The sequence below is a fragment of the Neoarius graeffei genome, chromosome 27 (assembly GCF_027579695.1).
Source record: "Neoarius graeffei isolate fNeoGra1 chromosome 27, fNeoGra1.pri, whole genome shotgun sequence".
In the NCBI taxonomy this organism is placed as follows: Eukaryota; Metazoa; Chordata; class Actinopteri; order Siluriformes; family Ariidae; genus Neoarius; species Neoarius graeffei.
This window is the reverse complement of record NC_083595.1, coordinates 16,560,382-16,572,357: the sequence shown is the minus strand read 5'-3', so window position 1 is coordinate 16,572,357 and position 11,976 is coordinate 16,560,382. Positions and strand designations below refer to the sequence as shown.

Here is an 11,976-nt window from a genome sequence, read left to right as displayed (position 1 = left end):
TACCGCGTGCTTGCCGCGTCAATGTGGGCACATTGGCCTGCCCCTGACGGTACCCATGTAATGTTATTGATGAGTTTCAAACGAAAGACTGGAGTCAGTGATCACCCCAAGGTCTCTTATTGCTGCACATGAAGAAACAGAAAGGCCATCCAGAGTTACTATGCAATCAGAAAACCTACTTCTAGCTGCATGTGGTCCTAGCACAAACACTTCTGTCTTGTCAAAGTTAAGTAGAAGGAAGTAAAAGGACACCAGGTCCGGATTCAGACCACACAGCCCTGAGGATATATTAACACCAAGGGCCCCCAGTCCTATCTTGGTACCTGTTGTTCTAAATGTTGTACATACTCATAGGTAGATGTATTATAAAAAGTCTACAGAAAATCACCAAGTTTGGATGCTTGCTTGAATTATTTACCCATTTAGGCACACTGATGTGATTGTGAGCTGCATTTGCTAGCATTCTTCACTATCTTGCTAAAGCGCTGAAAAGCTACCCTAGTAACACAGAACGTTAATGTACCGTTAGCCTATGGTTCTCTAAAGGTTTGTTAGAACGTAACCAACAACTAACATTTAGAGAACGTTTCCTCATGGTTATGCATAAACCTAACGAAGCCAAACGTCCCCAAAACGTTGAGGTAACTAACCAACTGAAACGTTATCATTTGGTTACACTATAACCTCCACACAACGTTATGTTTGGTTGTTTTTTTGTTGTTCTGAGAACTATACTATCTGCTTTTCCTGATGCTGGCTAAATTATCTTTTAATCTTTTATTTCAACCTCTTTTGTACTTGTAGCCTTTTTTTTTGCCATAGTAAACTGTCACATATAACTTTCCTTTTGTTATGCATTGTTATGTTGTGCCATTTTGGTTTGGAATCCAACCCTCACACATTGAAGACACGATATGGTCGACAGAAATGTGTGCATACTAGGCCAGATAAATAGGCTAGTCTATGTTGAGTTGTGAGATATATTGCAAGGAAATTTTCACAAAAATAGGCGACAAACCCATGTACATTCCTGAGTAATGTGTTTTGACTGTCTAAAGCAGTGGTTGACAACCTTTTTTGGCCTGGGACCCCATTTTTACATCACCAATTTCTCATGACCCCATACACATTTTTTAGATTTTATAGAGATTGCACAGTGTCACATATTCTATATTTTGATCAGCAGCCTAGCCTTCAGTTATGTGGATGTTTTCTTTTCAAAGCTGATATATAGCATTTTATTTGTAATATATAACATAATTAGTTGAACATTTTTATTTTCAGTATTTTCCTTCTATTGGTTATTTCAGGCGACTCCAATTCAATTCCAGGAGACCCCATTAAGAACGAAGGAAAGGAAGCATTTTGAGTGTTAAATGTAAAAGATATTTTACTGGGCAAGAAGGGAATGGTGAAAGCAAAAATGGACAGGTTAAATGTTTTTCTAGTTAGTGCAATGTGGGTAGAGTGTGGCTGATTTGCAGAAATAAACTTATAGGCTAAATTTGTTTGGATTGAAGTGGTGATGTTTTTTGTGGAATTCAAGTGATCTGTAATGAGCAGGCTGCAGCATATATCATATGAAGAGGGTGAACATGGTTTGGCAATGGGTCGTTGTGACTTGGTGCACAGTCTTGTGTGGTGCAAATTGGCTCCTGATAATATGGCAGAGCAGCAACAAAAGTTTGACCTTTAAGTTGTGGTCACACATTTCTCCCTCAAAACATGCTGCATTACAATAATGCCTACATTTTCTCATGCACATACTTCTGGTACATTATCCCTATTGTTGCCCCAACTCACTCACACCCAGCTCCATTGATCAACTTATTTGTACTTTGTCCCAACAACAACCAAATCCACCCTGTACCACTAACAAAATCTGCTGCAATACAAAAATCCACTTCTCTTCTCCTCTTATTTTCTAAAAATAAAAGTCCAGCTAGGTAGCTTCGATGCATCATCATCCTGCACGTTACCCAGAATTCTCTGTGCTTTCAAACAGCTCTAAGGCAAATAACAAAATGGCGGACTTAATGGATGCTATGATAGCCCTTTTATTTAGCTATTTGAAAATTTCACCGAGTCTCCTTGTTGGATTTAGAACTACCAGCGCCAGTGTACATTATCTGGATTTACAGTACGTGCGATCAGGTAATGTGTTATTTTATTCTGTATAAATGTGAATAGTATTCACCTAGCAGTTAGCTGCTATGCATGCAACCATCTCCGGTCACATTATACGAAGTGAATCGTTGTTGGTATCTCTAAAACACGTCTTTTCCAGTCTCCCATCTGACAAAGAATTTGTACATAATTCTTTCACCTTTGTTGTGATTTAGCACGCTGATATAATGCTATGTAGCATACCTTAGCATGGCTAACGCCATAGCGCCGAGGTTACGCATGATTACCCCATATCGATATACATGTCGTGTAGGTGACGGTGTTCTCTGTTAAAATGTCTGTGTAGTTGTGCCTCAGAACGGCGGCATAACAGCAGTGCAGTACTCTGTTAGCCTAGCTCACTCAAACCACATTGCTTAGAGTTTAGAATATAGCACGAGACAAGCATTGTAGTTCAGAGGTTGCACAGAAAACGTAACGTAACTTTTACTGTCTGTTGAAAAACAACACTTTGTTGGTGTGAAGGGTTGTCATAAAAGTTAATAATCATCATGTATTAAATCCAATGGATAAGGGAATCTGAACTATAAAATAAGTAACTTTTATTTTATAGTTCAGATTCCCTTATCCATTGGATTTGTTCCCATGGGGTCTACAGGAAGAAACGAGACCTAGCCACTGTAAGTTGTTGATTGGTCAGGTTGCCTGACGCAACGGCATGTGACGCAAAACGAACACTCCTCATTGGCTGGACAGATGGATAAGAGGACGTAGGTGCGTGTAGTAAAGTCACTACCCGGAACTTGGATTTGGAAGCAAACGTCTCTGTTGGAAGTACTGAAGCCTGCTTCTGTTCAAGTACTCTACTTTCGAAAAGGTAATTTGTGATTTCTTTCTGGTTGTGGTTATACCTTAAAGGAGAATTCCGTCTGTTTTGCAAATATGTCTCAAACGTTTGTGGTCAAGGAAAGTTGCTAATGATGCCTTTGTTTTCACAGATGAGTTCACAGACAATGCTATTGAGGTTGTGCCATCTTCATGGCTTGGACACACTTCTGAGGTATGAGTCTTTTTTTTTTTTTTTTTGTCGATACATAGCAAATATGTATGCTTACATATATGCCTATATATTTTTGATAGCAAATATATATATGCTTGTTTATATATATATATATATATACAGGGATTAAAGTTCTCCGGCACCATGCCGGATTTCCGGTTTGTAGTGATTGCCCGTGGATTTAAAAAAATAATAAATCGAAAATAAATTGACGGCAATTAAAAAAAAAAAAAAATGACCGTCGAAATCCCTCTTGTGTTTGTCAGCCAATGGTAGTAAAGGAGCGCTCTGAAACTGACAGTATTAGCCAATCAGAAGAAGAATGGGGCGGGTCTAAGGAAAGCCTTTACCCCCTCCTCTCATTTCTTCCTTGCTTCGATGCGGTGCAGTGCTGAAGGTCGACACGGAAAGTCACCTCGCGCCGTTACGGCTCCATTCAACGGAGAGAGGGTAAAAAGTAAAAAAAATAAAATAAATGAACTTTTGTGTTGGAGAGAAGGGCGAGGGAGAGAAAACGGAATTGCATGGTGGCGTGGGCAAAATGCAGTTCGTGAACTCTGGGGCAGATGTGACGACCCTAGAGAAAGGTGTTAAAAATAAATGGCGCTGGGCATGGCTGGAGGAGACTGGGCGAGATGGCAAGCCATTTAGAAATTGGTGCAAGAAGTTGGGCATACCAGGCGCTTGCTACTGCACGCTATACACACACACACACACACACACACACATATATATATATATATATATATATATATATATATTAGTTTCTTGCCTGTGTCGACAAAGTTCAGGCTCAGGATTTTTTTTTGCTTTAATCCCTATATATATATATATATATATATATATATATATATATATATATATATATATAAAATTTAATTTATTTATTTTTTAATTATATATATTTTTAGCATGGCATGGTCTGCTACTGGACGACACACAATGTGCAATTGCATGTTGTGAAGTGCCGAGCACCAAATACAACTTGGGCCAAACATCCCGTTAAGAAAACCTGGTACGAAACAGGTGAGCTATCGCTGCTATGCACTACATGGAATATACTGAATTGTTCTCTCTATGGCAGTACTTTTTTTTTTTTTTTTTTTTTGTGCTACTGACTAAAAGTCATTTTCCATAGATTCATATGCCAAAGCTGAACAGAAGTGTTTGCAATTGATGGAGTCCTCAAGTGTTGAGACAGAGGATGATGTGAACACTTTTGCAATAAGGCAGCGTAAGCGCCCAAGGAGGTTTGTCTCCGAATCCTCTGATGATGGTAAGCTCTCTTCACTAATGACAACATTAGTTACTCAATTCAGTGTTCATTTTCAAGTCATTTACAAGAAATTTACATTGCACATTGTATGGTCTTTCCTTCCAGATGATTGTGCTCCAGTGGTAGCAGCAACCAAGAAGCAACCCAAGACTCTGACTGTGCCTGGAAGCCCTGTGTGTAAGTTAACAGTTCCCAAGTCATCATTCATAGCTTGGAGCTAACATTCATGATGAATAACCGGTGCATATTACGTGACTGATCTGATGTTTGTGTGCTCTTTTCAGGTCAGCAGGACCCAATGCCACTACCACCACAATGTAAGTGTTTTTCAATTTATTTGTAAATGTCTAATGTATTATCATAGGTTCTTCTTTTGTGAATACCATGTATAAGAACCCTCCCCCCCCAATAAATGACTTAACATCCATATGCACCATCTTTTCAGGGTCAACACCAGCCGGGACTGGAGCCAGTCCTCACCACCCTAGCCCAAGTCCTGTTGACCCTGTTCAAGGTACAGTTGCTTTCAAGTTCCCATTTACAGATGTTGGAATACAAAGTCACGAACAGGAAAACTAACATTTTCTTTTTGAAAACTTCAGCCAGCAGCTGGGCACTACACCCAATTCAGTCAGCCAGGCACCTCCAAGAATCACTGGAAACCTCTTTTGACTCTGTTCAAGGTACAGTTGCTTTCAAGTTCCCATTTACAGATGTTGGAATACAAAATCATGAACAGGAAAACTAATATTTTCTTTTTGAAAACTTCAGCCAGCAGCCGGGCGCTTCATGACGGACAGGGTGTCTCAGCTATCACAGCCATGTTTGAGAGAAGTAAGTACTTTTATACACACTAACTAGTTCACTCACTCAGGAAAGTACATTATAAATTACAACTTCCATCACATTTGTCCCCATAGTCACAGAGGCCCACATGAGTTGCTTGATGCGGAGGCTCGAGGCTAGGTTTGACAGGACCGAGGCTAGGTTTGACAAGATCAAGTCATTGGTGGAGACCAACGCCCCGACACACGCCTCAACTCCAGCAAGAAGATGTGGTGTTGGCTAAACCATGCAGCATGGTGATGGAGCTGCTGGAGTTGGATAGGAGTCTGGAACAACCAGACAAGAGGAACAAGATGGTAATTCTATCTATCTATCTATCTATCTATCTATCTATCTATCTATCTATCTATCTATCTATCTATCTATCTATCGTATAAGCTCGCTACAGTAAATGTCATTGTATAATTATTTTTATTTTTTTACAGCAACATTTTCTTGAAACTGTCGGAGGGGCAGGTTTAGGGGCAGCCATTCACCGTATGCTACGCCGAGCGGCAAATAATGAGGTACTCGCCCAGTACAGCTTGCGGGGCAGACGGGCCAAAATGTCCTTTGATGTCCATTCTGTGCAAGATTATAAAGGGTAAGTGTTTTATATATTGATCACATCACTTTTATGCCATGCTTGACTGACTAGGTTTTGATGTGTAACTTTCCTTTATTTTGCCTTCTAGCTGCATGCGTCAATTTCCTGGCCATACGGAAGCTGAAGTGGAGGAATGCCTTGGGCAGACTCTAAAATTTGCACCACACAGACGGTATACTTCTGCTCTCTAATTTGGTGCAATCACAGAAATTTCGTGGTTGGTAGTAGGGTGGTTTATCATGCTTTTGTGGACATGTGCTCATTGTTCTTGTTTTTAAACATTTTGTTCCTTTTTCTTTTCAGGTCAGCAGCAACGGGTGAACAGTGATTTTTATTCTTTTTTTTTGTGAAGTGATTTTTTTTTTTTATTCTATTTTGTTTGTTATTGAATGCACAGTTACACTTTAAAAAACTGTTATTTCTATTTTATTCTGTTTTGAATGTGTTTTATTGAATGCACCGTTTCAGAAACTTTTCTATTTTATTCTGTTTTGTATATATGATTGTTTTATTGAATGCACTGTTACACTTTCAGAAACTATTTTATTTTTTATTTTCAAACATTTTTTTTATTCAAATTTGTTATTGATATTTTCTCATTAAACTTTCAAGACCTGCCAAATTTGCCTGTTCATTCATCACTGAGTTTTCTCATGTAGATGTGCTAGCAGTTGTGTTGATGTTGCTAATTAGTTGAAAGCAAAATCTAACCAAAACATAACATTCTACAACGTCAGGGGGACGTTAGGCTAACATTCAGGGAACCAAACATGCAACCAGCAAGGTTAGGGGAAGGGCAGGGGAAGGTTGTTGTTGTAACCAACAGGAAACGTTTGGGCAACGTCAGAAAAACTTTCCATGGCAACCAAGTGGCAACCAAACCTAACGTATATGCACCGTATAGGCAACCAAAGGCGTACGTTCCCAGAACGTTCTGGGAACATAAAATTGTTACTAGGGTACAATGTTACTTATGGATCTGCATGTGTAACACATAAGTGTGAAAGCAGGTCTATTAATGTTTACAGCATCACAACCTCATCTCATCATCATCTCTAGCCGCTTTATCCTTCTACAGGGTCGCAGGCAAGCTGGAGCCTATCCCAGCTGACTACGGGCGAAAGGCGGGGTACACCCTGGACAAGTCGCCAGGTCATCACAGGGCTGACACATAGACACAGACAACCATTCACACTCACACCTACGGTCAATTTAGAGTCACCAGTTAACCTAACCTGCATGTCTTTGGACTGTGGGGGAAACCGGAGCACCCGGAGGAAACCCACGCGGACACGGGGAGAACATGCAAACTCCGCACAGAAAGGCCCTCACCGGCCACGGGGCTCGAACCCGGACCTTCTTGCTGTGAGGCGACAGCGCTAACCACTACACCACCGTGCCGCCAGCATCACAACCATTTGTTAAAAAAATGCATGTAAAGCAGGGCCACATCAGAATTTTTCTGAGCCCTTAAAGGATGTAAGTTAAAGCAAGCTACCACTTAAACCAATAACTGAAACTCTGAAATGCCTATAATATGGCATTTATAGGAAAAAGATTCTTATATCAGAAACTATTCAGCTGTATGTACAACATTATTTTAGCTGTGTTCTGATGTTCATAAAACATCAAGTCATCAGAATGATTCCATATTTAACCACAAATGAAATGTCAGACTCCGCTTTTACTAACAATATTCTATTTGATTTAATTTTAGGGTTAAATTGGTTGACAATAGCTCATGCACTGAATGATTATAACAACAAATAGCCTACATGCCATCACCTTTCCTACTGCTCTGTGGCATCTACTCAGTAAAATACATCACACTTTTCACCTGAATTGTACAGCTCACATTGTGATTTTAGTGTCAAGTACCAGTCAAGTTTGGACACACCTTCTAATTCAATGTTTGTTTTTTCTTGATTTTTATTAATTAAAAGTCACTTCATGTCTTAAAGTAATGATGGATGTCATTTCTCTTTACTTAGTTGAGTAGTTCTTGACATAATATGGATTACTACAGTTATGGAATAGGGCTATTAACTGTATAATAATAATAATAATAATAATATTTACTGTTTGATCTCAAACACATTAAGAAGGCAAAAAACTAGTCCACTATTTAACTTTTGAAAAGGCACACCTGTTAATTGAAAAGCAGTCCAGGTGACTACCTCATGAAGCTGGTTAAGATAATTCCAGTAGTGTGCAAAGCATCATCAAGGTAAACACTGGCTACTTTGAAGAATCTGAAATATCAAACGTTTTTTTTAACACTTTTTTGTTTACCACATAATTCCATATGGTATGGAATGTTCCATATGTTATTTCATAGTTTCAATGTCTTCAGTATTGTTCTACAATGTAGAAAAACCTATGAATGAGTAGGGGTGTAAAATCTTTTGACTGGTACAGGATTTCCTCATCCCTTTTGAAATGAATTACTGGCCACTGTTAACACCTTATGCATATATATTTATTTACTTGCTTGCTTGTTTTTCAAGTGTCTGACTTGTATCAGGTATATGGTATGTGATAGATATCATATTTACTATCCCTGTAGAATCAGAGCAGGTGGGTGGAGCATAGAAGCACAGCAGGCCAGAACTGAGTTCTCACAAACTTTTTATTTTTAAAGATTATATATATATATATATATATATATATATATATATATATATATATATATATTTTTTTTTTTTTTTTTTTTTTTTTTTTTTTTTCAGCTCACTCTCTCACACACACATTTCTGGTCAGGAGAGAGCTCCCTTTCTCTGCTCTCTCTCCTTTTATAGGGCGCGGTCACTGGAGGAGACACAAACACAGGTTAATTCACATCAGGTGCAGTGATACTACCACTTACCTTCCCTAACTCAGCCCTCCATTCACAGACCGACGCTTGACCACGCCCCTGCTGCCACATACCCCCACCGCCCGACTCAGGCCGGGGAGCCGTCCGGCCTGCAGCCGACCCCCCGGCAGGAGAGGAACTCCTCCACGACCATCTGCGCCCCCAGCCTGTGGACCACCTCGAATTTAAATGGCTGGAATGCCAGATACCAACGGGTGATCCGCGCGTTGGCATCCTTCATGTTTTGGAGCCACTGCAGGGGCGTGAGGTCCGAATAAAGGGTGAAAGGGCGCCCCGGCAGGTAGTAGCGGAGGGCGAGGACCGCCCACTTGATGGCGAGGCATTCCTTCTCTATCGTGCTGTACTTGCCCTTGTGCACTGACAGCTTCTGGCTGATGTACAGCATGGGACAGTCCTCCCCCTCCACCTCCTGGGACAGAACAGCCCCCAGCCCTCTGTCCGACGCATCCGTCTGCAAAATAAAGGGGAGAGAAAAGTCAGGAGAGTGTAACAGTGGCCCCTAGGGTGCATCAGTTGCCCCCTAAAAATGAAAAGTTCCTCCGATCATGATGCATGTTTGTTTTTATGTTCCTTTTGGTAAGAAAACACACTGGGTGAAATATTTTGACAAAATTCAAAAGTTCAATGGTGGCACCAGGAGCTCAAAGTTATGGAAAAAGCTGCTATTTTATGACCTTTATGACAAAATTTCAATCACTTTTCATGAAACATTATGGCACCTTATAGAGTATACCAAATATCTTAGATACACATTTTTAGTACATATTCTAAATATATTATCAAGCACAGTTTGAGTTTTAGCTGTTCATTGAATCATTGTTCAACTACTTTTAAACAATACAAATGTATTATGAATCACATTAATGCTTCTCAGTCCCTTGCAAAGGTTCTTAACATGATCTTAACATGATCTTAACATGGGTCACAAGAAATCAATAAATGGAGTCCAACATTGTGATTCAAACCTTACGCGAAAACATAAAAGAAGAGTTTTTTTGGCAAAAAATGAACCTCATGGTGCCACCATTAGACTTTTGAATATGGTCAAAAAATTTTACAGGATGTCTTTATTGGTGAAAAGGAACACCCAAACAAAAATGCATCAGATTTTATGAAAGTGAGGGCAACTGATGCACTCTAATATATATACACTATATTGCCAAAAGTATTTGCTCACCTGCCTTGACTCACATATGAGCTTAAGTGACATCCCATTCCTAATCCATAGGGTTCAATATGACGTCGGTCCACCCTTTGCAGCTAGAACAGCTTCAACTCTTCTGGGAAGGCTATCCACAAGGTTTAGGAGTGTGTTTATGGGAATTTTTGACCATTCTTCCAGAAGCGCATTTGTGAGGTCACACACTGATGTTGGACGAGAAGGCCTGGCTCTCAGTCTCCACTCTAATTCATCCCAAAGGTGTTCTATCGGGTTGAGGTCAGGACTCTGTGCAGGCCAGTCAAGTTCATCCACACCAGACTCTGTCATAAATGTCTTTGTGAGGGCAAAAAAGTGAGGGCAACTGATGCACTCTAGTGGTCCCCCACACAGTGCAGTCTTTACCTCAGAGAAAGGCTGCTGGCATTGCTCCATCCACTTGACCGGATCTGGTGTTCCCTTTTTAGTGAGATCAGTCAGCGGGCTGGTGATGTCCGAATAGTTAGGGATAAACCTACGATAGTAGCCAGCTAGCCCCAGGAACTGTCTCACCCCCTTTTTGGTCTTGGGTCTCAGCCAGGCCACAATCGCTGCTGTCTTATTAATTTGGGGATGCACCTGCCCATTGCCCAAGTGTAAGCCCAGATACCGTACTTCCACCCTAGGCCGTAAGGTGAACCCCGAAAAGTCTTTCAGAAACAAGATTCCGCTCCGACGTCTCCGAACTACATAATATCCAATTCTTAAAAATGGACGTATTATGAAATGATGTCATCAAAAAGTTCTCACCTTGTAATGCTGTCAATTTTTCGCACGAAGGCTTGAAAAAGCGAACTAATGTCATCGGCGCGGAATGATATTTTGGCAACGCGGAATAAGATTTCGCTACAGAACAGGTTCCACAGTTGCTGACGTAGCCCCATTTCGTAAACAAGAGACCAACATGGCAGCCGCCACAGCCTCGTCTAGCAGCAGTGGAGGAGAGGAAAGTTTGGAAATAATGGCAAAAAGGAGAAAACTTCTTGCATGTAAGCAGTGCTATATGCATATAGCTTCTGTGAAGCACAGAGTGACCCAGGAATTTACCTTCAAACGGTGGAATACATACCGGGACAGTATCCGACAGTGGCTGCAGTTGAGCGGTGAGAACAGGAGACTAGCCGAAAACTACAAACACTGTTTAGATTTAGAGTTTGACAAGATACCCGAGGATGCTGCCTTCCACCCTGCATGTTACCGCAGGTTTACGGACAAACTTGCTATTGAACGAGCGGGAAAGCGTATGGTGCACAAGAAAGAAGGGGGAGATGAAACTCAAGACGCCGCAAGACCCCCCGAAGCTGCCCCCCCCCCCCCCCCCCCCCCGAAGCTGGCCCCTCAACATCGGGCAGCACTGAGTCTTAGATCCAGGTCAGCACTGCCTATGTCCAGCTCAGGTCCCGTCCTTCCTGCCCTGTGCATTATATGTAAAAAAAAAAAAAACCTCAAATTCGTCTTAAAGGGAGGCAAACGACAAAGGGAAGCTCTTTCAAAAGCTGAGACCTTAGCAGGTAAGCAAACCCCCCCTCCCCCCCCACACACACACTCACACAAAGGGTCACAATCACTGATCAACCCCCCTGCCCCCACACACACAAAGGGTCACTATCACTGATGACTATCTACAGTGCTATCTCCCTCTGCAAGTGTGTTTGCATGCATGGATGTTATGTTTCAATGTTTGTATGCATGTAACATATGTGTGCCTTTATGTGAATATGCTACTGGCAAACTTAAATTCCTATGTGGTAATAAGCATGTCTTTCTGTTTGGCAAGGCAAGTTGCAGACTGCTGCTGAGACTAAAGATGACCACAGTATTCTGGTACACATTAAGGACAAAGACTGTGTGGCTCTGGAGGTGCAGTACCACAAGAGCTGCTACCAGCAGTACACCAGATTTCTGAATGAGCCTGCTAGACAAGAGAAGGACAAGTAAGCCATGTACTAACTTCTCATACATGACCATAGAATGCTACTTGCTACTGTTCAATGTGAAGACAATTAGT

General features: G+C 41.0%; 1 protein-coding gene and 1 long non-coding RNA gene across 2 annotated transcripts; both read left to right on the top strand.

The window, feature by feature from the left end:
• The first annotated feature begins 2,004 nt into the window (after window positions 1-2,004).
• Window positions 2,005-4,223, top strand: LOC132874953 (uncharacterized). The gene is made up of 3 exons (XR_009651735.1): window positions 2,005-2,154; window positions 2,786-3,187; window positions 4,099-4,223. It is a non-coding gene; the product is annotated as an uncharacterized LOC132874953 (long non-coding RNA).
• A 120-nt stretch (window positions 4,224-4,343) lies between these two features.
• On the top strand, window positions 4,344-6,452 carry LOC132874810 (uncharacterized). Its single transcript, XM_060911216.1, has 9 exons — window positions 4,344-4,640; window positions 4,748-4,780; window positions 4,909-4,977; window positions 5,066-5,146; window positions 5,235-5,297; window positions 5,384-5,605; window positions 5,735-5,892; window positions 5,984-6,067; window positions 6,199-6,452. The coding sequence occupies exons 1-6, from the start codon at window positions 4,364-4,366 to the stop codon at window positions 5,530-5,532; spliced, it is 672 nt and encodes a 223-aa protein (XP_060767199.1). The 5' UTR covers window positions 4,344-4,363; the 3' UTR covers window positions 5,533-5,605; window positions 5,735-5,892; window positions 5,984-6,067; window positions 6,199-6,452.
• The last annotated feature ends 5,524 nt before the right edge of the window (window positions 6,453-11,976 follow it).

Bases quoted from the DNA above. Each gene is read 5' to 3' on its own strand.
- LOC132874810 (XM_060911216.1), top strand. From the start codon at position 4,364: ATGGAGTCCTCAAGTGTTGAGACAGAGGATGATGTGAACACTTTTGCA. The intron at 4,641-4,747 runs GTAAGTTAACAG...TGCTCTTTTCAG, and splicing joins TGTGCCTGGAAGCCCTGTGT to GTCAGCAGGACCCAATGCCA. The intron at 4,781-4,908 runs GTAAGTGTTTTT...CCATCTTTTCAG, and splicing joins AATGCCACTACCACCACAAT to GGTCAACACCAGCCGGGACT.